Source organism: Podarcis bocagei, assembly GCF_964188305.1.
Source record: "Podarcis bocagei genome assembly, chromosome: 2".
NCBI classification, from domain to species: domain Eukaryota; kingdom Metazoa; phylum Chordata; class Lepidosauria; order Squamata; family Lacertidae; genus Podarcis; species Podarcis bocagei.
Window position 1 is genome coordinate 42,444,417 of NC_138126.1, and position 26,297 is coordinate 42,470,713.

Genomic DNA, 26,297 nt, shown 5'->3' on the forward strand with positions numbered 1-26,297 from the left:
GTATAAACTGAATTTTATGGTACATTTATAGTGCTTGCCTGCACTATGAATAAAATGCTTTGGGGGGGGTCTTCTCTTGCTCATGGTTTTATCATTGTCTTTTTATTTTACACAAACCTCCTCTGACATGGCAAGAGAATTCTTCTTTACAACATGAAGACTTAAGTTACTTGCTTAAGGAACTGCTATGGTCAGAATTCTATTTGTATTTAGATTTTATTTATTCATTTCTTACATGTATATCCAATTACTCAAGACAGCACACATGTTTCTTCCCCTTTTATCATCACATCTCTGCAAGTTAGGTTACACTGAGGGATGATGACTGGCTCAAAGTCACCTCAGTGAACTTCATAGACAAGGAGGTTTGAACATAGGTTACCCTAGTGTGATGCAATATACAGAACTGATATTGTGCTTTGCATCCAAGCAGACAAAACTGGTCAGAGTTCTGATTGCTCTAAATTTAAAATGCATCTATAGCAGCTAAAATAATATACATTTTGCAGGACTGTCTAGTTTGTACATTCCTTAGAAATATAATTCAGAATACAGTAACTCACACTAACAATGCAGTCCTATGCATGCTTATTCAGAAGTAAGTTCTACTGAGTTCAATAGGACATATTACCAGGTAAACCAATAGGACATAATACCAGGTATTAATATTGTAGCCCAAATTTGGCAAAATCCTGTGAATGAGACATATTTCAATACTATAGAGATTTAAGCAGTCCTAAATCCAAGATATGCAGATGACACTGCGGGAGGCAGTGGAGGACAGAAGTGCCTGGCGTGCCCTGGTCCATGGGGTCACGAAGAGTTGGACACGACTAAACAACAACAACAAATCCAAGATTACTCTAGCTGATAGACTTGGTACTTCTGTTTCATGTAGCAACAACCTTTTGCTTCTTCAGCAAAACTGCATTATTTACCTCCTAATGGTAAGTGGTTCAAAGGGATGGTTGTATAGAAAATATTAATGCTGTATTGGTGATTTTGGGGGTTTAAGTTTGCTAGTAAGCTAATGGTATTATTATAAAACTATTTATTCACTGACAGTGTTTACCTTTTGAAGCTATTAATGAATACTGTATATTGGAAATATTTTGTAGCATATTTTGTATTTTTTGTATTTTCAGAACTTTGATATTTTTTAAAAAACTAAGTTTTGAAGTATATTTGCATCTATTGTGTTCTATCCTTTTTGGCATTAATAATTTTGCTTGCTGGAGTTTTGGGGTTGCAGGGGCAAGTCTTGCAGTGCAATCTTAAGACTTGTGTACTGAAAAATAAGTGTCATTAAGTTCAGTGGGGCTTACATCTAAGTAAATTTGTATAAGCTTCCGGTCTGAAGCATCCAAAGAGATGTCAGAAATAGATTATTATGCAGTTCCATGGCTTTATTGAATAGCTATATTTCCCCCCTTTGAGCTCCATAACTCATCATTGCAATATACTTTTCAGGTTCATTGCTCCAAATGCTTAAAACAAATTATACATTTGAAATAAATTATTTTGTGAATGTGGTCCTTTTAATGGTCTACGGTGTTCTGTCTCCATATAAATTCTTTCTCTAGTTATATGTGCCACTGTTTATGGTACTGAACATAAATTTGTTTTGTTTATAATAGCCTGCTCTACATCTATCGGGACCCCTAGCGGGTTGCAGCACACAATCCCATAAAGTACAATACAGTACACAGTAAAACTCAACAGTAACATTTCAAAAACCATCTTCACAACATTTCAAGCGGTTAAAAAGGTCAGAATTCCACAATGCTGGTAAATCAAGTGTGGGCCATATATAGCTATCACTAAAGTGCCTTGTATTTTCATACTCCACACTGTAGGGCCCTAGCAAGATGGTTCAATTATCTGAGTGTCTCTCTGCAGATGGGGTTGCTTGGATCCCAATTGTTTGCTCTCAGCACGTGACTAAGGCCCCAGTGGTCATCTCCAGTTGCATAGAAATGTCTGAATACCACAACCAGCCACAATTCCCCACGGAATTGGGCGTTTTGGAGAGGACGGCCTCTCTGCGGGGTCTTCGCCAGCCGGCGACAAGAACGGAGCCTGCGTCCGGCGCGGCCCCATTCACGCCCAACTTTAACCAGCTGCCGAACAGGTTGCGCAAGCGCGCTTCTTCCCCCCGCCAAGCTCGCTTCCTCTTCCCGTTATGTTGCCCTGCGCTTCAGTCACGCGGACCCCTGCGCCCGGCCACGCGCCCGCCCCCTGACCCTCCTCTCACCCAATCAGAAGACGAGCCTGTCCAACACCTTCCCCCCTCCCCCCCTGCTTCTCCCGGCGTTCGGTTGCCGCCCCTAAGCTTTGTGAAGAACAGGGCGGCTGCAAGCGAGAGGAGGCGCGCGCGGTACTGTACTGAGCGACGAGAGTGGGGCCCTGGGCGGGGGCGGGGGGGGAGAGGGAGGCGCCGCGCGGCCTTGTAACTGCCAACCGCCCTAGTTTGAAAAGTGGAAGCCACGCGTGGGGCAATGTTCCCCCAAGGGGGGGGGGCGGCTGATGCGGGGAGGGAAAGAAGGCGGCTTCGTCTCCGAAGGGGCGGGCCCCCCCGGTGAAGGCAGCCAATGGCTGCCGGCGCTTGGCAAGGAGGGGGGCCGCTTGCAGCCCCTGAGGAAAGCTCTTCCTGGCCTCTCTGCCTCTCTCCTCCTTCCAGGAGTTAGGCGGGTTGTGGCAACTGTCCCGCCCGCCCCTCATTCCTGCTTCCCACTCAAGGCAGGCTGGGAGCTCCGGCCTCTTCCTCTGGTCCTCCTTTATGGGTGTTGAAGGAGGGAGGATAGAAAGAGGCGCCCTGGCGAGTTGCTGGTGACATGGGTGGATCAGGGCCTTGATAAGCACAGGTACCTGAGTTCTGTGGGCACTAGCCTGGGCGCGCTTGAGAAACTGTGGTGGAAGTCGGGGAGCATGGCAGTCTGTTCTCCAGTCTTTGCATACACACATATGAGTTCATACTTTAAAAGGACATGTTTCTAATCCCTTGCTGTTCTCACACGTTACAGAAATGTGCGGTCTCTCTGCGGCACAAGCTTGGGCAGCGTGTATGTGTTAAAAACTCTGGCTTTTCTCTCTTTTCATGCGCAGGTAATCCAGCCTCAATGCAGCCAAACAGGAGGCGTAAAATAGAGTGGGACAGCTTGTCTGTTGGATCGCCCGCCAAATATCGCAAACTCGCCAAAGAAGCGCCGTCACAGCCTTCCTCTAGCAGTAGGTCTGCTACATCCATTGAGACGGCTACATTCAGGAAAGCTCCAGAGTCTTATAAAGCGTTCTCGAGAACTTCCTTCGCTGCAGCGGATTCTTCCTCTGATGAGACTGAAACGAATGATGGAATTGACAGCATTCTTAGAGAGAGCCCAGACCGCCCTCTTTCCAATAAACTGTTCCTTGTAAAACGTCCCGCCAGTGACATGTCGGAGGAAAATGTGACGTCTTCGCCTCGAGAATCCTTGAAACAAAAGGTAGATAAGCGATGACAAATATTGGAATATCAGACAGGGTCGAGGGGAATTGCATTTGTTTATAATGTACTTGTGTGTGTTTGTTTTTATAGTTTTTATCATGGATGATAAAATCCTACCTTGGGAGTTTTTGTTGAAGGGTAGGATAGAAATTGTATGAATATTTAAATAAAATGTATTCAGTTTGCAATTCTTTGTCCCTTGGGAAGTGTCTTAGAGGGAGCCGTATATACCAGAGCTTCTCCAGTGCTAGAACTTATGCCTGATTCCAGTGCCACAGTGCCTCTATTATAACTCTGGCCCTATTGTAGTTGTTGGGCCAAACGGGACATGTTTAAGCTGTTTGTGGGCATGTTATGGGGGGACTGTGAAATACTTTGAGTCTTTGGATTTACAGTCTTCTCAGCAGCTTTGAAGTGCCTCCAAACTGGAGAGAGAGAGATATTCCCACATGGGACCTGGTGTAAGTCTGTCCCGTACTGTTTCCAATGAGAAATCTAGCCAATGGGAATCAGTAGCAGTGTGGATTCATCAGTGCTTTAAATATGATGGTTAAAACACATTTCTCTCTCTCTGCCCCTTAGGATTGCAGCCTTAGTGGAGCATCCTTGGTAGCTTTTCATACTTTTTGAGGATAGTCAGGTTTTCAGAAATTTGTTAATTTATGTCCAGTTGCTTAGGACTAATTTGCCCTAACCAACCCCCCCCCCTTTTTTTTTTTTTTTTGCAAACTGTTGTATGGTTCTTTTAGGCTGGCCTTTTTAACCTACAATGTGAAGATATCATTTCTATGAAATGGATACTAGGTATGTTGTATGAAGTTTACACTGTTATTTACTGTTTAGATTAAACAAGATGGCTGCAGTGAGACAGGTCCAAGCCTCACACCAAGCACAGAAAGAAAAGGTGCTTCAAAGGAAGCAGGTGCTGAATGTGGCAGGAGGAGAATGAAAGACCAGGACCAAGGATCTCGACTAATATACCGCAAAGCTCTGCTTGCTATACTTGGGGGACCACTGCGACCTAGAAGGGAGGTGGCACCTCCAAATGGAACCCTGGAAGAAAGTGTTCCTAAAAAAGTGGCATCTGAATCAACTGGCCACCTGAGACGTCCCTCAATAGCATCAAAACTTGGAGAGCAGCAACCTGGAAAAGAGTCAAACTGTCTGAAAACCATAGAAAAAGAGCACATTAATATTTCTATCAGGCAGGATAGAAAAGAGTCTCATGGGTCAGATGGCAGCTCAAGACGTGTATCTGTAGTTTCAAGTTCAGAAAGAGAAAAAGACTTTAAACAGGAGTCCACCTTTCAGAAAGCTGCTGCAGAAGATGAACATAATATCTCTAGGCATTGTGGAAAAGAGGCTTCCAGATCAAAGGGTAGCTTGAGGCATATTCGTGCATTATCAAGATCTGAAGATGAACCAGAAGTTGAACAGGACTCTGTCTTCCAGAAAACTGCTGCAAAAGAAGAAAAGAAAACCTCTAGGCATAGTGGGAAAGTGGCTTCCAAACCAGGTGGCAGCTCAAGGCACATTCATCCATTAACAAGATTTGAAGATGAAACGGAAGTTAAGCAGGAGTCGACCTTTCAGAAAGTTGCTGCAAAAGAAGAAAACATTATTTCTAGGCATAGTGGAAAAGAGGCTTCTAGACCAGCGGGCAGCTCAAGGTATACATTATCAAGGTCTGCATTATCAAGATCTGAAGATGAACCAGAACTGGAAAAGGAGCCAAAAGACACCAACATTTCTGTTGGACGGAGTAAAAAAAAGGATTGCAGAGAGCATTGCAGATCAGATGGTAAATTTAAAAGCACATCTCACCTTTTACTGGTTGAAGGAGAGCAAAAATATAAGCAAGGGTCCACCAAACAGCAAAGTCAAACTGATGATGAAAATGCCTGTGCCAGTCCATCTAAAAAGGAGTATGGGAGACCAGGAAACCAGCTGAGAAGTGTGTCTGAAGTGTCCAGGTATGAAGGTGAAGAACTGTTCAAGCAAGGTTGCAGCAGTGAGAAAACTACAACAAAATACAACAGTACCTTCACAAAGCAGAAAACTGTGCCAAAAGAAAAATATGTTTGCCCCAGTTCATCTGATGCACGTTGTGTTACTGCTGCAAAGGAGTTTGTGAATTTCCAGAGGACAGTTATTGTGGAATCTTCTCCAAAACCTGTGTTTGTGGATGACCACAGTTCAGAAGTAAATGAGATGGTGAGTCATTCTGTTGTGGAATAAGGTTTTCAAAATGAAACCGTAGCTAAATGTTCCTGAAATGTAATTGATTTCACACAAATGAAGAGCCAGCACTTAAAAGTAAACACATTCCCAAAAGTTTGAGAAATCCTTAAGATAGCTTCAAGGATTCACCCTTGAGCTAGTAGGAAAAGAATGTAGTTTAAGGAAACTTAAACTAAACTTAAATTTAAATTACTAAAAGGTGCTATTTAAACACAGAATCCTTCCAAATGGTTGTAGAAATGTTTAGTAGTGGTTTTCAGAGGTGCAGGATGTAAGACAAAATAGTAGTTACAAATACAACCTTTGTTGTTTGTATGATTCAGGATTAAGAGATAGTTTTCTGAATTCCATTAACTTAGAAGTTGCCATGTAGCAATGTACAAAACTGATTTCATCCTTTTTATGATGTCATGTGGCCTTTTCTGGATGACACTCATAATAATAAATTGTGTCCCATATAGCATTGCTGATCAATACAGAAGTCTTCAGTGATCCTCAAATTTTACTTACCTTTTGTGGTCGACTACCAAATATCCGAAATAAAGTGGTGTTTGCTCTCTGTGAATAACAAACTGCAAGATTAACATGCTTTTATTTCAATGTGCATTTTCTACCAGTTGTCTGAATGGCATGTTACAATTCTTAAGCATTTTTCACATATTGTTGCCTTAAATTATACAAAAAATCCCTCATATCTTCCTTTACTTTTGTTATAAACCAGTATAGGCATGGCAGGCCTAACAGAGATTAGCTGGAGAGCCATGTCTATTTTTCTTTTAAAAACAAAATCTGCATACCTCTTGTATTTTTGTCCTCTTCCCCTGTGACCTGGTCATCTTCCCTTGCATATAATTTAAACTAATCAGATGCAAGGTAACCAAGCTGAATTGATTTTTTCATTTTATTTCATGACTTGCAGTTAATGGGGAAAGAAAGAGAGTCCTCGGCTGAAAGTGATTGGTCTGACATGGAGGATGCAGAACCACCTAGTACTTTCTCCCAGGAGGATTCTATCCCAAACCACAGTACGCCAAAAACAGTGGAGACTTCACAGTTGGCAACAGAGTTGGTGATGTATCCTCCTCATTTGTACAATCGCAGAATGAGCGACTATACAAAGTATTGGACAAGCTGCAGCAAGCCAATGGATTGTTCTTCTTTTTCATGTTCTTCTGAAGATACCTCATATGCCACCCATCTTTGTGATGTTTCATTAGATACCTCAACTGATAGCCCATCAACTACACCAAGGGATAAAGAACCTTGTGTGCGTGTTAGGCCCCGGTCACTTGGTTCTCAACTGGTCGATGAAGAGAAAAACAGACGATGGAGTAAAGAAGTAGCATCATGTGTTCCTATTTTCTCCACATCTCGCAAGTCAGAGTCTTTTGTCAATCAATGTGTAAACCAGGATTTGCCTGATGACCTGCCTAAATATTTAAAAGAAGGATTTATTGATACCCACTGCCATTTGGATATGTTATATACAAAGACAGCTTTCAGGGGCACTTTTTCTAAGTTTCGAAAGACTTACAGTAGCAGCTTTCCTGAAGAATTTCAGGGATGTATAGCTGACTTTTGTGATCCTCGTACATTGAACAACTACTTATGGGAAGATTTATTAAAGGAAGACATGGTTTGGGGAGCATTTGGCTGTCATCCTCACTTTGCACGTTATTACACAGACCTTCATGAAAGAAGTATCTTGCAGGCAATGAGGCACCCCAAAGCTATTGCCTTTGGAGAAATGGGGCTGGATTACTCTTACAAATGTAGCACTGAGGTCCCAACGCAACATAAGGTAAAGGAGAGTGCTGTTACTTTTTGTGCTCAGTGTCTCTTAAGATTTGTGAAGAAACAAGTCATTCACTTTGTAAGATGTCATTGGTCTGTAAAGTTGTGAAGCAGTTGTTCAAAAAACCCACTAAGTTGAGATGACAGTAGCTTTCTTTTGGGGAAAAAAACACCTTTCCAGTCCATTGCTCGGAGTATATTGCAATCCACAGAATAAGAGGATTGGTTGCTAAATCATTTTGTAGTGCTGGTTAAATGTATTAATGTGCAGTGCTGACCTAGAACACGGGGGTGATACGAAGCTGAAATAATTCTTAAGCATTTCTGTTATCTAATCACTCGTAATAGGCTTTGGTTTGAATACATTAGCAAAAGAGACATACCCCATACTTTGGAATTTCAGCAGCACGTGATTTCTACATCCAAAAAGTAGTATTGCAGTGGTGTATGGTAGCAAACAACCTACTAGCAGAAATGTTTGGTCAATAGCTCAGGTAAGTGGTCAGAACAGGAAGAATGCAAGAAAAATGCATCATCATGTGTAATATTAGTTGGCTGCAAAAGAACAATTCTCAAGAAAATGTGTTCGAAAAACTTGCTCTAGACACAGAACTATACATTGAACGGCTTGGATCCAGAGTTACTGGTTTCCCCCCTTGCAACCCCCTGGGACTCTCTTGAAGAGTCCCTAAGTTTTCTTGAGCAGCTGTTCAGTGGCTAGGGAGCTGCAGGAAGGAAGAGGAACTGGTAAAAATTGGCTTCATTTCCTACAGCAGCTGTTGCATGAGTGGAAATCTATTGAACATGTCAGTACTGTATCTACAATTTGATCTGTTTATCCAATGTTAAATTATTCATATTGCTTTTAGTTTAGTATGTGGTGTTTCCTAATTGCATCAGCATCATGTACAATACTGACACTGAAGCTCAGCAAGTCTGCTCCTTTAATGCCTTTTAAAATGAAATCAATGAAAATGTGCTCCTGGACAGTTTTCTCTCTCTTATGTCCCCCCCGCCCCACTCCCTAACAAAATGGACTGTGTTGATAAAAGTAGTAAGATTATAAATGGTAGTGGTGGAGTGAGGTACTAGATTGTTTTCCGCACATCTTACAGTTTTGTTCTCAGGGCAGTTCTAATAGCATTTGAAAATATACTCCTTTCTTGCTTGCTTCAGGTATTTGAAAGGCAACTGAATCTTGCTGTTTCCTTAAGGAAACCATTGGTAATTCACTGCAGAGATGCTGATGATGACTTGTTGGAAATCATGAAAAAATGCGTACCCAAAGACTACAAGATACACAGGTAATTGTATTAAATAATTTTAAGTCTACCCATCCTTGACTTTAAAAAGAAGCTGAAGGCCAGAGGTCCTAAAATTCTATATGGCTGTGATTCCCTGGTTATGACTTACAAAGACCTATAGGGCTTAGGTACAAGCTATCTGAAAGAATGTACAGTGGTACCTCGGGTTACATACGCTTCAGGTTACACTCAGCTAACCTAGAAATAGTACCTCGGGTTAAGAACTTTGCTTCAGGATGAGAACAGAAATTGTGCTCTGGCGGCGCAGCAGCAGCAGGAGGCCCCATTAGCTAAAGTGGTGCTTCCGGTTAAGAACAGTTTCAGGTTAAGAACGGACCTCCAGAACGAATTAAGTACTTAACCCGAGGTACCACTGTATTCCCTCGCAGAAGCCCGCCTGGGTTCTGAGATCCTTGGGGGAGGCCCTTCTCCTGGTCCTGCCACCCTCAGGCATGCTTAGTGGGGATGCAGGAGAGGGCCTTCTCGGTGGCTGCTCCCAGACTTTGGAATTTCCACCCTAAAGAAGTTAGGCTGGCTCCCTCATTGTCTTTCCACTGGCAAGTGAATACTTTCTTGTTCGATCATGCTTTGGGGAACTGGCTGCTTTTAATTTGGGGGCTGGTGCCATGCAGTTTGTGTTGTGATTGTATGTTTTTAGTACACATCTCAAAAAGATATGTGTTGTGTGTTTAATTGTTTTTTAATTATTGTTCCCACCCACCACAGCATTTTTAGCTGTTCTTATTTTATCTGTAAGCTGCCATGATTTCCTGTCAGAGAAAAAGGTGGTGTATACATAAATAAAATCTCCCTTTCTATTTAAAAAGTTACCATTTAATTTTTCATAAGTGAAAATCATAAGTGAAAATTAAGACATAACTTGAATGCTTCGAAGGTCTCTATTTCATTGAAATTAGATTCTGTAATTCCTTGAATATAGTATTAAAATTATAATCTGCAGCTTCCGCAACCAATTTTAGCTGAAGTGTGGCTTTTATTCCAAGAAGAAATTAACAACATAGCAGCCACCATTCTGTGTCCAGCTTGCTGTGTGGTCTTTAGCATGGCCAGCATTACTGTTTTCCTGTTGCTGGTTGGCCATCGTATGTTGCAGAATGACCATTGTTTTCTCTCTATCTTAGGCATTGCTTTACTGGCAGATACAGTGCCATAGAACCATTGTTGGACTACTTTCCAAATCTTACTGTTGGATTCACAGCACTGCTGACATATCCATCTGCTACAGAGGCTAGAGAGTCAGTTCAGAAAATCCCTTTAAGTAGAATAGTTGTAGAAACAGATGCACCATATTTCCTTCCTAGGCAGGTAAGGTATTTTGTTTTATTTGGGGTTGTTTGCAATCCTTTGTCCCTTTATTGTGTGCTGATTGATACTTCATTAAAATAATGTCCTTTCTTGTTTTAGGGTGTAGTATGAAAGAAAATGTTAATGGTTTAGGGTGAAGCAGGCCCTTCATATAGCGTAATGCAGTGGGGTTTTTTATCACTCCTTCCTGTTGAAAGTCATGGTCCAGGAAGAGAGGGGAAAATATCAAAAGTCAATCACTGCCCACACAGGTGGGGTCATCAGGAAAGGTTTGGGGTCTTGGACCATGGTCTCCATTTCCTCAAGGAAGGACTTCTGGCAAGAGATAGGCTGCACCTCACAGTGGTTGGCAAGAATGTGTTTGGTAAGAATCTCACAAACCTGATCAGAAGAGCTTAAAGTAAATCCTGAGGGGGAGGGAGACAATATTACAGATGACAGGGAAACACCTGGTACTGGGGATAGTAGCTTCATAGATGCGCAGAAAACTGAGGCGGTGCTACCTGTTAATGGGCAGGAAACTACAAGAAAGAAGCAGCTGCAGGAGGTCTGACATGCCATCTGGACTTTAAGAAGGCTGATTTCAAAAAGCTAAAGGAGCTACTGAGGCATAGCTCAGTTGGTAGAGCATGAGACTCTTAATCTCAGGATCATGGATTTGAGCCCCGTGTTGGGCAAAATATTTCTGCACAGCAGGTAGCTGAACTGAATGATCCTGGTGGGCTCAACTTTACCATTCTATGATTTTGTTGGGGGAGATCCCATGGTCAGAAATACTCAAAAATAAGGGAGTCAAAGATGGATGGGAGTTTGTTAAATGTGAAATATTGAAGGCACAAATGCAGACAATAACCTTATCTCCTAAAACTCTGCTGCTTCTTTTTCCAGGTTCCGAAGACTGTATGCCAGTATTCACATCCAGGAGTAGCTCTGCACACCGTTAAAGAGATTGCTCGGCTCAAGGAAGTGTCATTGCCTGCCATGTTAGGCATTCTAAGACAAAACACAAAAAGAATATATGACTTGTAGGGAAGCACAAGGGAGTGTGGAAAAGAGCTGATGAGGAAATACTTTTTTATGTAAATATAAATTTGGAACCTGCACATTAATGTTGACCAGCTTGGATATTGTGACTTCTGGAAACAAGGAAAATATTAATAAGTGCTTAATTGAACCACAGTCCTTTAAAGTTCACACCTTTTCCTGCTGCTTCCCCTCCCCTCTGCTATTTGTTCCCTTCCTTTTAAGGTGCCTTAGTGTTGATTTTATTCATAAGAGTGGCTTTCTTTTTTAATTTTAAATTATCTTGGGCAGCCAAAAAATTGTCAGCATATTGATTTTTAAATTTTTTTATTTGCTTTTTTTAATGTATCTGAAGGAGATTATAACTGAGCATTCTTAAAAGGCCAGTTTCCAATAGAAAGGAGAAAGCCAGGGATGCCTTAGTACAGGGTAGTCAATATGGGGCTCTCCAAACGTTGGACTCCAACTTCCATTAACTCCAGCCCCACCATGGCCAGTGACCAGGAATGATGGGCAGTGGACTCTGATGGCTACCCCTGGTAAGGCGAGGCTTAGCCTTAAAAAAGAAAGTGCTCCTAAATTGTCTTTGCCTTGTCTGATTATTTCTCTTGAAGCTGCAGTCCATGTAACTGCAATACCATATATTCTTAGTTGAAAACCTTCCATTTGGTATAGCATGGATATACTCAAAGAAGTAGTGACATACATTACCAGTATATGATAGTAACCCCCCCCCCCCATATGCATTAGCACAAAGGATCATTTCTAAGGATGTCTATAAACTATATGGCAAGAACCTTAAACTGAACTGAATTTGCATAATAACTCAGAGATACTGAAAGGGCTGTGAAATACTCTCTAGATCTAACCTCTAATCTGGTGTCATCTGCATGTTGTTGGACCACCACTCCCATGCTGGCTGGGACTGATGGGAGCTGGAGTCCCAACAGCATTGGGAGAGCCTTAGGGTGAGGAAGGCTACTCTAGATACACTGTGTTCTCCAGAAACCGAAGCACACACAAAGTAATTAAACAAACCAAGGGAGTGAAATAGGCTCTCAAGATTATTTTGTGGTAAACCATGATTTGTTTTTGTTTTAATTAGGCAGTTTTAACCTCTGCAGTGGGTTCCTTTTTAATAAAGAAAAATGATTCCATGTTTCTATATTGTTCTATTATGTATTATTTGGACTTAAAAAAGATTACTTGTAAATAAACATATTTTTATATAAATATTCATACATGTTGTATACATGACTTTTGGGCAAGAAATTAAAGTATTGCAACCAATAACATGGAAAGCAAACATTGTTGTTCTCTGCTCTTCCTTTGCCTTCAGTTCAGCAGTGTCTTCATGTTATATGGAAAGGTCCTTCTGTATATACTTCTATTTGTTTTATTAAAAGTGTTTCCTAATGTTTGTGAAAATAGCATTCTAAGTAACTTTTTCCTTCTGCACACATGTGTGAGGTGTATGTATGTATGTATGTATGTTTATATGCAGGAATAACAATAAAACCATGCTCTCCCTTTCCAGTCATAAGACAGCTCTCACTTTTCCATCTTTAAAACATCACCAGAGCACAAACTTAGCTGTTTGACACCTTGAAACTCTCAAGCCCAGATTTGGCTTACTATAACCACATGAATGATTTGGCGCTCTGGTTGGAGGCGCTATGCTTCTGAAAATCAGCTGCTGGAGACCACAGAAAAAGAGTGTGTTCTTGTGATCAAGCTCCACTTGTGGGTTTTCCACGGGCATCTGGTTGGCTACTGTGAGAACGATGCTGGACCAGATGGGCCACTGGCCTGATCCAGCATGCTCTTATGTCCTGGCGAAGAGGAACTTGACCCATTTTGCTCCTCCCTAGGCTTTTTAGGGCAGTGCAGAATGCTAGCAGTGTGGTGTTCTAACCCAGAAATATAGTTAAGGTCTCTCCTCCTTAATCACTGCCATTCTGTACTGACCTAAAAAGCCCAGGCTGCAATCTTCTTAGGAGCTAGCATGTGTAATGGCCTGGGATTCGGACTCAGAGGCTGAACCTGAGGAATCCCAGCCTGCACAGGATGGGTCCTCACCTGTGCTGGATCCTCAGGTGCAGGCACCAGCTAAGTCTGCTTTGGCTCCTGAGGTGATGGAGGACCCATTGCCTGCAGGCGCTGCACTCTCAGCCCCGTCAGGGGAAGAGGAGGTTGCCTCTGGGCCTGGTAACCCTCCAGCCTCCCCTGAGCTGCAGAGGCTCAGGGCAGAGAGGCGGAGGGAACTAAGTTCCCGCAGGAGGAGTGTTCGCCTCCAGGCCAGCAGAGGCGAGTCACCTGTGGACCGGGGCCACCCTATGCCTCGGGGCAGATAAAAGCCAGCCAGCCCCAGTCCCAGGTTGCAGGAGCAACATTTGTTGGTAGCCAGTTCCTGCCTGCACCCTGTCCTGCCGGAGCTCCTGACCTCACCCGACTCCCTGCCTTGGACCCAGCTTCAGCTTTGACGGATTGCCTTCAGACTGGACTCAGACCTCGCTTCACGGTTAACCCACAGGACCAGCACAGCATGTCTGCATGGGACATAGTATAGTTTAGCATGATATGCTAATGTGGCTCAATTGCCTTGAAGTAGAATTTAGGAGTCCCTTGACCTGCTTTTTTAAAATGCATGCAACATAGCAAAAAAAATTCATTCTTTGCAGAGTTATGCCTGCGATCCAGATCATAGCTAATAAACAGGAAGCCTCATCCTTTTTTGTGGTAGCAATTGTATTCCCTAGTGTCAACACAGTTCTTCCTTTGATGAAAGAAAATTCCACACTGTTTTAGAAACTGATAAATAAGCACAAGCTCAGATATTCTTTTCTCCTGCAACAAATGCATGAGGCAATCAATAATATCCAGCTAAATTTATTCTAGACTCCCAGCTCTTTCCCCTGATTACAATCTTTCCGCTAACCCTCTTATTTGCATATTTTATTTTATTTCTTTACAAAGCTCTGTAGCTTTGCCATCACAGAATCTTCCAATAAGTTGCCAGATATGCTTTTAACATTCTGTAATAAAGACATTTATTAGGTATGTCAGATAGCATAAAGTAATATTTGAAGCAGTAGAATTCAAAGCATGAAACTCGTTTTAATGTAAAGTTGTTATGTTAACTCCAGCATCTCGATTTTCAGCTGTTTTTTCACTGTGTTTCTTGGCTTTCTGAAAGGTCAACAGGGCAGTAGTTAATATAAAAAGCTATGTTAATGTAAAATGATTTTCAAGGCTCTACCTGTTGAAAGAGCAAGTAATATATGAATGAAGGTAGACATGAGAAGCTATATATATATATATAGTCCCCATACATAAAGTGTTAACTCCATGGGATCAATAGCAGTAAAGCGGGTAGAGAACGCTTCAGCAAAATATAACAAAACAACAACAACAACAACAACAACAACTCTGAAATCTGTTCTTAGTTATGGGGGTTTCCCCAACCCACTGGGGCAGATACAGACAAGTACATAGGAAGTCTTGTTGCATCAGCACATAGGAACTCTTGTTGCATTAATGGGTGACTTCATTGATAGAACACTTTGTCTTTTAGCAGGAGTGCTACCCTACAGGGATGCCAACAGGATTTCCTGAGCCTTATGCTTTGTTTAGATTGGGTCTCCTACACCACCACCACTTCTAATCTGAAACATAAAAATAGGTTTGTTTTCCACTGTGATGGATAACAGCTGGAGTTCATTTTGCCACAAAGATTACAAGTCCCATACATTCAAAATATGATTAAATAATGACATGGGTTTGAAAATGCACAATATTTACAAATGAAAAACATGGTGGCCGCCTAGTTATTCTGAATGCATAATCCTAAAATATTCATGTGTACAGTCCTCCTATCTAAGCATATTTACTTGGAAGCACTTGTTTAAGAGGAATATTCTCTAGTAACGTTAGGATTGTTGGTGTGCAACTAGATCCTAAGCATAATTTACTCAAACAAGTTCTGTTTGTTCCCATGTAGATGTGCATTTGTGTGCAGCCTTAATTTCTGATGACTTGGGCTAGAAACAGAACTGAGGTATTTATCAAGTAGATTGAAAGGAACCTACAGCTTGTACAAAAGCAGGGAATGCATTGAGTTGCCTTTGCAGCTGATGTCATTGTTTTATCACTGCATGGACTGATTTAGTTAGGGGAGGATATTCAAAATGTGTTATACGGGGCATATTATTATTATTATTATTATTATTATTATTATTATTATTATTATTATTATTAAAGTTGATCTCCAAATACCTTGTGGAATGAATTTGGGTAAAAACCCTGGTTCCTTGAATGAGGAGATGTTACCTTTATTGCCTTCAACAAGTATGTCTTCCAGAAGCTTCTCCAGTATTGGGCCATAGTCTTTGTACTGATCTTCTGAGATTTTCATGCCAATTTCAAAGGGAACAGTGAACTAAGGAAAGTTGCAGGACGTTAAGGTTAGACTTTATTACTACTATTTATTATTACCATATACCCGCACAACTCAGGGTGATTCACAACATAAAAACACAATATAAAATCATTCCAGACTATTACACTTTGTAGGCAATATTTACAGAACTAAAGACTTGTTTTCTATATCCGCTTTCAAAGCCTAAAATAGCCAAAGAACTAGTTGGCCTCAGAAAAACCAGGCAAGAGCATTCATATCCAAATTACAAAGTGCTCACCAGGTAGCTTGGTCATTAACCATTTTTCAGAATCTGTGTGTACAAATGATTTCCATGAAGGACTGGACCAAAACATTTTGCTGCCTGAGGCAGGGGACAAGATGAAAAGATGACTGGACTGACAACTGAATCTTATTTCAACACTAATGAAGGGATAACATCCTCCACTGAACCTCTGTCTTTCAACAGAAAGGGTTCAGGGGTTATGAAGAACAGCCATGGGAGTGCTGCTGTGCCCCGTCAGCACCTGCTGCCTGTGGCAGTTGCCTCACTTTGCCTAATGGGAGGACTGGACCTACTTCTAGAAGAAAGGGCCTAGTTTCCATTATTTATAATTTGGAGCCTTGTGGTCAATATGGAAGGGTTAAGAACTGTGTGGGAAGCTGCCACATAAGAGATTCCATTTCAGAAACCAGTCTGAAACAATTTTTAAGGACAACCTCATCTGCAGTGCACAAGTCATTTTGAAGCCTTATTTACCTAGGGATCCATTAGCCACGCCATCCCCTGGACCTCGGAGGGAACAAAAGTACCAGGAAAGCAATATCTTCTTTGGAGAAAAAGAGTTTATTAAGATCTGAGCACAGAGACGAGGTCTGTACTCAGAGACAGCCAACTCGATAGTTCCTAAAAATGTACTGGCTGTAAAGCAAGACATTTCAGCAGACTTTCTTATACCCGCAGACTTGCTTGCTAAACACATTTTTATTGCTTGCTAGACATTCCTGTCTTTCTGCTAAGTCAAGCACTCCCTCCCACCTCCTTGTACACGTGTCTTCTTTTGCTAGCTAAGCTTTTCCTTCGTATCTCTTCCTATTCTTGCATTACTTAAAAGCAGAAGTAAAGCAGGAAACATCTTGCTAGTGGTTTTTCGGTTAACAGCAGTTTCTGGCTGGGCAGGAAGCGACCTTCTGACCTGTAGCTAGCATCAGCAGTTCCAAATAGCTGATTAGGCAGGAAGCGGCCTCATGACCTGTCTGTTTTAGACTTTTGCAAATAACTGCATTTTTTTGGGCTGTTTTTGACCCTCCTAGCAGAGTGCAGGAATTTGCTATGTGTAGATAATATATGAGAGCAACACAATAAAATATTGAGAGAAATCTTTCCCATCTCCCTTTACTCCATCCTCTTCTTTTGAACAATCTATTACTTAGATTCGTTCTGGGGTAGGGGTCTATATTCTCTTATTACAGCAATCACGCGAGGTCCCATCATGCGAGACATCATGTTTCTCATCATATGTTGCAGGCATTGCATTAAGCAGGGTATACAGAAGCAGAAAAGCAATAGAAGCATTATTGGGCCTATTCTTCCCACAAATACGATACCGTTCATGCCAACAGAAATACGAGAGCATCCATATGACAAGGGCGGTACATATCACTCCTACCCACCAAACCCAATATCTCCATGGTTCCTCCCACCAATATTCAGGGGGTATGCTCATTGTTGAAGAGCCCACTGATATTTGTGCCCGACTACCTGTTGAGCCTCAAGGATGAGAGCCCACCGGTGAGCTGATGCTCCCACTATGTGGGTCAATTTTTCTACTAACCCTGTTGGGTGGATTGAACTCTCGTGCTGCCTCCCTAGTGACCAGAGCATATGGAAGCTGAAATCCTGGGGTGGCAATTCTTACTGGCACTTGTTTAGTAATTTCAATGCACACCTGGCTAAGGCTCCCACCCCTGCAATACTTGCATTAAGATAGGTTCTGTCCCATCTATGACCTGGGTTAAGAGTAGGACCTGGTCTATCAAATGAGGTTGGTACAGTGCTCTACCTTCCAGATAACAGTTGACTACCCTCCCACAACAGCAAGAGCGGTCCAGAACTAGATAGATTTCGATCGTCTCTGCAGCTTCCCGTAAGAGCACTGTCCACGCGTGCTGGTCAGTGGTGTGGGAGAGGAGCCACAACGGGGTAGTGGGGTGTCTCAATACGGTAATCTCATCAAACCCCAGTTTCCAATAGCCAAAGAGCACGCCATCTCTTACCACCGGCAAGACGAACCAGTCGTAGCAGAGGCCAGCAGGCCAATAGGGTTGGTATGGTTCGGTAGGGTCAGGGCAATAAGACATAGAGCAAGTCAATAAAGAAAATAAGAGAGAAAAGAGAAAGTCTTTGTAACTGTCCTTGTGATGATTAGTCGCAGGATCGCGTTGCCCGTGGCCTAACGCTTTTTCCTGGTAGCGTCAGACACAAGGTGATGATCAACTTCAGAGGGTCAGCAGGATTTCTCTTGCAAGTCCAGACACCCTTCTTCAGATGCGTGTGATGTACCCAGGGGATCACCTCGACTGCTTTCACTGCAGTTGGGGATGAGGGGGTCGCCAGACGCTGTCACTCAGAGGGACTGGTGAACCGGCTCAGCGAGACTGCCGCGGGACTGCAGGTGTACGCTCGAGGGAATACCTGGAAAGAAAGCAAACACACACAACAAACACAGGGATTGCACTTGTTCTTGGGTGATGTGATCTCCCATCTGCCCCAAACTGGCGGGGATGTCTCGGACGAAAGGGGTTGGCCTGCCATATAGAAGTTCAAAGGGTGATAGTTCTCAGTCTCTTGGTTGGCGCACAGGGCACATTTTGGGATATAGCAGCAGTTAGTTGAGGTAGAATATTCTCCCAAGGTGTGCTGTAGCAGCTGGGCCTCCCAAATGGGTGGACTCGTGGTAATTCTTTACAATTGTGCTGGCCAGATGTTGGGGCACAAAAACACGGCTGTCTGGTCCTTCCTGGAGCGTTGTTCCTTCTTGGCTGGTCCACTGCTGTTCATCAAGGGTGTAACGTGGTTCCACATCATCTGGAGTGAGTTCTGGTACCAATATCAAAAGTTCTGGTGGTGCCTCTAAATTGGCTGGAGAACAAATGTCTACGTTGGGGGCGCTGCCTGTGGGCGCCCCTCCCATCCAATTCTTCACCGTGCGTAGAGATATCAGCCTCTGGAGTGATATCAGCAAGGCAGTCATCACTGGAGGGGATCTTCAGGATGCTGAGACACAGTCCAATCTGAAGCAGCTTTCTTCCTTGAATGTGGTGGACCCAAGGGGTGGTGCCAGCGATCTTCACAGCTGTGGGTGTGGAGAGCAGATGGGCCCTTCCAGCACGGTTGCAGTGGTGCCTGGGATCAGTCTTATCCACACCTCGTCACCTGGCTCAAACTGGTCACGCAAGGAGTTCGGGCCTGGGTTGAGAGAGAAAATCTCGAGAGAGAGACTGTACATAATTGTTCAATTCCACATCTTGAGCAGGGATAGGTGAAAGCATGCACACATAAGGAACCGTTCTCCCAAACATCACTTCAAAAGGATGACAAGTGAATACGTTTCAATGGGAGGCTACAAACTCTAAGCAAAGCCAAGGGCAACATGAACACCCAATCAGACCCTGTTTCTTGGGTCAATGGTTTTTCAAAGTCCTGTTCTTCCTTTCCTATTTTCCAGAACTTTTGGGGCCTATATGCAGTACCCACCATCTTCCTTCTTCACTGGCAACAGTGGGGTGTTTCACTGTGATTGGCATTGTTTCAAAATTCCATGTTGAAGCAATCGCTTCAAATGCACCCACACTCCTTCAGCTGCCTGTCGTGGGATGGGGTATTGGTTTTTTATCTTCCGCCCATAGTCCAGGGTCAACATCATGAAGCAGGCTAACAGGGAGGATTCCCTCCTCTTCTTTTACCATCATCAAGCATCAATGGTCTCTCAGGGGTATTTCTAAAGAAAACTCTCCTGCTGGTCCAGTTGTCATCATTACTTTCCCCATTGGTTGGAAGGAAATCTGGGCTTGTAATTTTGTTAACAAGTCTCGGCCCAATAAGGAATGGGACACTCTGGTATATACAAAAATTTGTCTAGGCAGCAGGTAACAGACTGCAAAAACAGGGCCTTTTGTGATTTACCTGTGGCTCCAATTATATTAACCACTTGGTTTGTGGGTTTTGTTACAGGCACAGGTAAGACTGAGTGGGCAGCTCCCTTGTTCACCTTCTCCTACCTGTAATAAGGTAGCTGGGTTAAGGGCTGTGGCAACCTGAAACTTCAGGCGTGAATGTAATAACAGCATCTGGCACTTCCTCTTGGAGTTACACAGCTAGTGTCCTGTCCAAACGTGAATTTATCTGCCTTTGTGAGTAGGGTGGCCACTGCCACAATCACTCTCATACGGGGGGGGGGGGCAACCTCTGTTCTGTTGGGGTTAGCTTCTCTGACAAGTATTCGACGGGTTGCTGCCAATTTTTCAGTTTCTGGCATGAGACTCCCTTGGCTACCCCTGGTCTTCATCTATGAACAGGGTAAAAGGCTTCTTGGGGTTTGGATGCCAAGCACTGGGGCTTGTTGTCACTTTGAGATCCTGAAAAGCCTGCTGCTGTTTCCTGCCCCATATAAAAGGATCCTTCTCTATTCCCCTAGTTGACTCATGCAGGGGCCAAGCAATGCTTCTGTAATTAGTAGTGAGTCCAGGGGATATTGTTCATCATCATAAGTGGGATTATAGGTTTAAAAAAATCCCTTCAAACAATTTTACAATCTTTGCTGGATTCTCCTCAAAAGAGGGGTTCTGATTTCTTCAATTACAAACATCTGCACTTGAAAAGGGTATATGCTGGACCGTGGTGCCTTCGTTTGTCCAGCTGGGACAGGGGCTGGTGGATCATAAACCCTCTGAAGGGGCATTTCTCCAGCTGCCTGATCCTTCCTGGTTTTCTCATACTGTCTGTGAGACATAACTCTCTTCGCCGCCTGTCCCCACTTACATTGCCATCTCTTCCTCTTTTCAGGGGTGCAGCATTCTGCTGACTAACAAGGGGCTTACATCCAACTCCTCCCTCAAATGGCTTTGCAAACTCCTTTAGTCTCTTTTTCTGTCTTTCTGTCCACATTTTCTTTCCTTGATTCATATCATCTAGCGTCTTCCTAAACTCTTCGTTATCTTCCGTCTCACTATCCTCCTTCGCAGGTCCTCCTCCCCCTACACCAGCACTTCCCTGTGCTTCTTGATCTTGGCCTGGGGGGGGGTTGGAGGGGCTGTTGGTGGAGTGTAAGGTGGTGGCTTAATCACTCCCCCTCCTCATCTTCTGGGACTTCTAACACCAAAGGCTTCACTGTACAAATCCTGTTCTGTGTGTTGCTGTCACAGCAAGACTTTAGCCATGGTAGATTCTTTTTTTTTTTTTTTTTTTTACATTGGTCTTCCATGTAGAGATATAGGGGATCTGGTCTGGGTGGACATTTAATATATTTTGCCACAGGGGGTTGATTTGCCACAGGGGGTTGATTAATTGCAAATCAAAGCCACGCAGTTCCCTGGGTTGGCAAGTCCACCTCACATAAAGTTTTGAGTCTCTGTTTTTCAATTTGAATCATCACTCTTCGTGGCTGTTTTCCAGTTATTTAAAAAGCATTCCAGAGGAATACATTGGCTTGCTCTAGACCCTATTTTTCAGATACTCCCCTCCTAACTGGGTTTTCAAAATTCTCTCACACTCCACATGCTACAGTTTGTCAGAAAATGCACAACCCTACAATCGCTCGGCCAAGGGGACACTAAGCCTTGGCCCTCATTCAACAATTCATCCACTGGAGTATCTGACACACAACAAAACACTCAATTCCCTCTGCCCCATTCCCTTTCCCAAACCTTTACCAATTCCTTTCCTGGTGGCATTCTTACTGCCGGGCACTGTATTGCCAACTACCAGGTGAGGCTGATCAGGCCTCTGGCCCTTCCCCTCGGGCCCCTAGCCCTTTCCCTCGGGCCCCTAGCCCTTTCCTTCGGGCTTACCTTTTCCGCTGCGGACCTGTCCCCTCGGCGCCGTTCTGTCCTCTTATTCTCCCTCAACTAGATGTCTCTGCTCCAGGACGGTGTGGCAATCTCCCCCTACAAACTGGCAGGGTGTGCACTGGAAATGCGAACGCCGATCGGAGCTGTTCACCTTGGTTGAGCCTGGCCCTCCGGTCCGTATTTGGAGAGGGGGCTAATCCCGAGCGAGCCCCCAGAGAGATGAAGCCTTATTTACCTAGGGATCCATTAGCCACGCCATCCCCTGGACCTCGGAGGGAACAAAAGTACCAGGAAAGCAATATCTTCTTTGGAGAAAAAGAGTTTATTAAGATCTGAGCACAGAGACGAGGTCTGTACTCAGAGACAGCCAACTCGATAGTTCCTAAAAATGTACTGGCTGTAAAGCAAGACATTTCAGCAGACTTTCTTATACCCGCAGACTTGCTTGCTAAACACATTTTTATTGCTTGCTAGACATTCCTGTCTTTCTGCTAAGTCAAGCACTCCCTCCCACCTCCTTGTACACGTGTCTTCTTTTGCTAGCTAAGCTTTTCCTTCGTATCTCTTCCTATTCTTGCATTACTTAAAAGCAGAAGTAAAGCAGGAAACATCTTGCTAGTGGTTTTTCGGTTAACAGCAGTTTCTGGCTGGGCAGGAAGCGACCTTCTGACCTGTAGCTAGCATCAGCAGTTCCAAATAGCTGATTAGGCAGGAAGCGGCCTCATGACCTGTCTGTTTTAGACTTTTGCAAATAACTGCATTTTTTTGGGCTGTTTTTGACCCTCCTAGCAGAGTGCAGGAATTTGCTATGTGTAGATAATATATGAGAGCAACACAATAAAATATTGAGAGAAATCTTTCCCATCTCCCTTTAATTTCTGCAGACATAGCGCCTTACTCCTTCATGACTTCGTTGTGTTTCTGGTGAAAGAGAGACTAGAAATCCCTATTTTACCTGTGGTGGCCCTGCGATACTGTCACAACGTTCTTGGAACAGGCATTTGACACTATCCTGGACATTGTATGACAAGACTGTATAGACAGACCAGACCCTGCTCTATTTCGTCAGTATATACAGAGAGCCACAGAAATAGTTTATCCATGTCACAAGGACATTATTTTGTTTCAGACACAGCAAGAATGCAAAGCAGCCAGTTATCAGCAAAGCTTATCCGACTCTTCTGTTCGTACCTTCTTCTCTCAAGGTTATTGGAAAACCTAAATACAAAATTAGGTGGTAAAGAACGTCCCGTTTTCATACACAGAGAGTAGTTTCTGGGTCCTGTCCTTCATTATCTCATTCTTGTTGCAAATAAGAATCCTGTTCAGTGGCTAGATACTAAATACTAAAAAGACTTCAGTTACAACCCCTAGCTGCCTTGTAAGCAAATGAAAAATAAAAGTTTTAAAAGTGAGTAGAAAGAGGCAAGAGATCCGAGACCCAACATAAAAGATTCAAGGTTCGGGCCCTTTGGGTTACCCATACTGTAATCATATCCCTGTGCATGGGGTTATCTGTATATGCACTGATCTCTGGCTGGAGTATGATTTTGGGCAGTGGCTATTTGTACATGAAAATGCTTAATGCTATGTCTTAAATTATGGGGTTCCCCCCTTTTGTTAAGATACTATGTACATCAGTAAAATGTTTTGGGAGGAGGGGAAATATTTTACTCTTAATTTGCTTGGTACAAGTTGATTTGGGGCAGCAGGGGTGGGGAGTAGCAGACTCTCTATGTCCCTATTTTCCAGGGACCACCCCAGTATCTGATTTGACCTCACTTTTCCTTAGGATGTCCCTATTTTCACTGGAGAAATGTTGGAGGGTATGGAGTTATCTGACCCCCAAGCTATCTAAAGGCAATCCTGTACAGGGAAGGTTTTTTATGTTTAATGTTTTATTATGTTCTTATATATGTTGGAATCTGGTCAGAGTGGCTGGGGCAACCCAGTAAGATGTGTGGAGGATAAATAGTAAAATTACCATTATGAATGGGACGTCCCTATTTTTATTGGAGAAATGTTGGAGGGTATGGAGTAGTTACCTTTATTTCTATTTCATTGCTGTCTCTCTCAGTCTCACTTCCATGAACATCCAAAAATGTTTCTGCATCTCGGCGATGGAACTTTGTTGTAGGTTTTGGGGAGACTTTTCGCTGCTAAAAACAAATCACATGCAAACCCAATAGGCAAATGATTAACTGTCCAGGATGAAACACCTTTTGATAAAGTATCAGTGTGGGGACGTAGCAATGTGTTCAGCATTTACCTGAGTTTTTGGTTGTTCGGGACTTAAAAAACTGGAACCGGCTGTGGTGGTCTCTGTCCAGAGAGAACAGATAAGAAGCATTCCTACCACCATGTTTCTGATAAACATGGTTGTCTTTAAAAGATGCCTGTGATTCAAGCTGTATCGACCTGCAACACAAAGAAAAGTGGTGCATTCTCAAATAAACTATTTGTTTTAAATTCAATAGGTGAATCACATGAACTGCTAAAGTTTTAATTAGTCCATCATTTAATAAAATTTGGCACATAGAGCCAGGATCCCCATACATTAATAAACTCGGTATATAATGTTTTTAACAATGTAAAACAATGCTAAGCAAGAGGTAGAAAAATGTCTTACCCAATACTTCCTGCACATATGAATTAATGGAGAGCAGTGTTGAAAGCCTTTAAATAGTCATCAGTAATGTTTGCTTTGTGTACATAATACCTTTCAGTCCAAGTAGTATTAGGCATTCCTTGGAAACACATTTCAATTAAGTTAAACAGTAAACGTAAGGAAATGCGTTTGATGCATTAGCTTCAAGAATCTAATGCTTTTGGGGGGGGAAATCTGTTTGATTTGTCTAAGAATTTTTATATTGCAAGGGTAAAATAATAAGATACAGCTGGCACAAATACACACACGCGCACGCATATATACATATACACATGGTTTTTTCTGGGGGGCGTGCATACCCCTAAACATTTTGTGAATCCCAGTTTGAACTATAAAATCACTATAGTGATTTTCTTGAGTCAAAATGAGAGTACAGTGGTACCTCTGGTTAAGAACTTAATTCGTTCCAGAGGTCTATTCTTAACCTGAAACTGTTCTTAACCTGAAGCACCACTTTAGCTAATGGGGCTTCCTGCTGCCGCCACGCCTCCGGCGTGCAATTTCTGTTCTCATCCTGAAGCAAAGTTCTTAACCCGAGGTACTATTTCTGGGTTAGCGGAGTCTGTAACCTGAAGCATCTGTAACCCGAGGTACCACTGTACCCCTAAACAATTTTTAAGAAAAAAGCAGTGTGTGTGTGTGTGTGTGTGTGTGTGTGAGAGAGAGAGAGAGAGAGAGAGAGAGAGAAAGAATGAGAATTCCTGGGTGGCAAGATCCAAGTTTGAGACAAGTACTATTCTTTGGTCAGAGAATCCCAGTGCAGATTTTAAAGCCACAAAACAAAACGTGGAAATATAGGCAGTTAGACCTTTAAAATATGCCCCTCTGAGTTCCAAAATGTCCTCTCACAAATAAGTCTCCCTCTCACCCCAGCATAGGAAAAGACCACACATTTGGCAAGTTTAAAAATGGTTTGCTTACAAACTATCCAAAGATCAGATTCAGAAAAGTTTCACAGGCAATAAAACTCGCTTGGTTGCAAAGTGGTAAAAGTTCCTAGATGATTGATATAAGAACACCAGAATGGCTGGTGAGAGCCATGCAGTTGAGCTGCAGCAGCCTACTCAAACCTCTTCACATGCTGAGCTTCTCAGGTAGACTGGGGAGATACAACAGGCTTGATTACCTATTTCCTCCCAAGGTAAGAGAAGTGATATAGCTAAGCCTGGCGTGACAGCTTACTCTGGTATTAACCTTTAAATGCATTAATTAGATTTTAGCAGGTTAGTTATATGAGACTCGTTACCCCACAGATACCCTCATAAATAGAAAGTTCCACACAGAAATACAATGCAAATTAATTCCTCACTCTTGTGCTCCCAATGCCCTTCTTCCTGAACCTGCAGCACTGGTTGATGGCTTCTGAAAATCCAGTTTTGGGGAAATATGCTAGAGATCCTCTGAGATCATTATCTGTTGAGCCAGAGCAAGCCTTAGTCTGGTTCCTTCTCATTTCTCCCTGCCTCCCCTTCCTGCTGCTCCTTTTGTCCATTGCTCTTCAACAGGTGGGCCAGGACCCACTTCACAATGGGACCCAAGGTTGTTCACAACAGTCAGCAGCACTAACACTATACAAATATATGGTCTGATTAAGAATTGGGTTCCCAAATGCAAAGTTTGGGTTGAAGGTGGATCTCAAGTCTGAAAAAGTTGGAGACTACTTCACTAGAGTGGTGGGTTGGATGGGAAGGGGTTGTGCCATGTTGATCTAGTGGCAATCAATAGAATTCTCATTATCATGGTGTGTAGGAGTGTAGCGTACACTTTTTTCCTGCTGGTTCTTACCTCCCAAATCTTAAATGGTTATGAGGCCAGGATATTTGAAAGCACCACCTCTTCCCATAGAATCCTGCCTGTCCATTAAGGCCTTGCTCTGCATCCAATCTCATTCAGAGCTACAGCTGCATGTGCCATGAGACTGGCATCACATCCACACCATGCATCTAAAGTACAGTACACTTTATACCACTT

The 26,297-nt window shown here is 42.9% G+C and overlaps 2 protein-coding genes and 1 long non-coding RNA gene across 7 annotated transcripts; 1 reads left to right on the plus strand and 2 right to left on the minus strand.

Annotated features, from left to right (window-relative positions):
* Nucleotides 1-67: 67 nt before the first annotated feature.
* LOC308581767 lies at nt 68-9,959 on the minus strand. Its single transcript, XR_014005265.1, has 2 exons — nt 8,977-9,959; nt 68-558 (listed from the first exon to the last, which is right to left on the minus strand). It is a non-coding gene; the product is annotated as an uncharacterized lncRNA (long non-coding RNA).
* Nucleotides 2,268-12,600, plus strand: TATDN2 (TatD DNase domain containing 2). Of its 2 annotated transcripts, none has more exons than XM_081184035.1 (7): nt 2,268-2,377; nt 3,106-3,482; nt 4,328-5,698; nt 6,645-7,526; nt 8,696-8,823; nt 9,966-10,149; nt 11,038-12,600. In XM_081184035.1, the coding sequence occupies exons 2-7, from the start codon at nt 3,120-3,122 to the stop codon at nt 11,176-11,178; spliced, it is 3,069 nt and encodes a 1,022-aa protein (XP_081040161.1). In that variant the 5' UTR covers nt 2,268-2,377; nt 3,106-3,119; the 3' UTR covers nt 11,179-12,600. The 2 variants fall into 2 exon arrangements, with proteins under 2 accessions (XP_081040161.1, XP_081040162.1); XM_081184036.1 differs by lacking the exon at nt 2,268-2,377 and adding an exon at nt 2,475-2,864.
* A 1,605-nt stretch (nt 12,601-14,205) lies between these two features.
* On the minus strand, nt 14,206-26,288 carry GHRL (ghrelin and obestatin prepropeptide). Of its 4 annotated transcripts, none has more exons than XM_081184400.1 (5): nt 26,157-26,288; nt 23,928-24,066; nt 23,704-23,814; nt 15,502-15,610; nt 14,206-14,361 (listed from the first exon to the last, which is right to left on the minus strand). In XM_081184400.1, exons 1-5 carry the CDS (start codon nt 26,213-26,215, stop codon nt 14,342-14,344), a joined length of 438 nt encoding a protein of 145 aa, XP_081040526.1. In that variant the 5' UTR covers nt 26,216-26,288; the 3' UTR covers nt 14,206-14,341. The 4 variants fall into 4 exon arrangements, with proteins under 4 accessions (XP_081040526.1, XP_081040525.1, XP_081040528.1 ...); XM_081184399.1 differs by having other exon boundaries at nt 23,704-23,817; nt 26,157-26,287; XM_081184402.1 differs by having other exon boundaries at nt 23,704-23,817; nt 23,928-24,076; nt 26,112-26,276.
* Nucleotides 26,289-26,297: the final 9 nt, after the last annotated feature.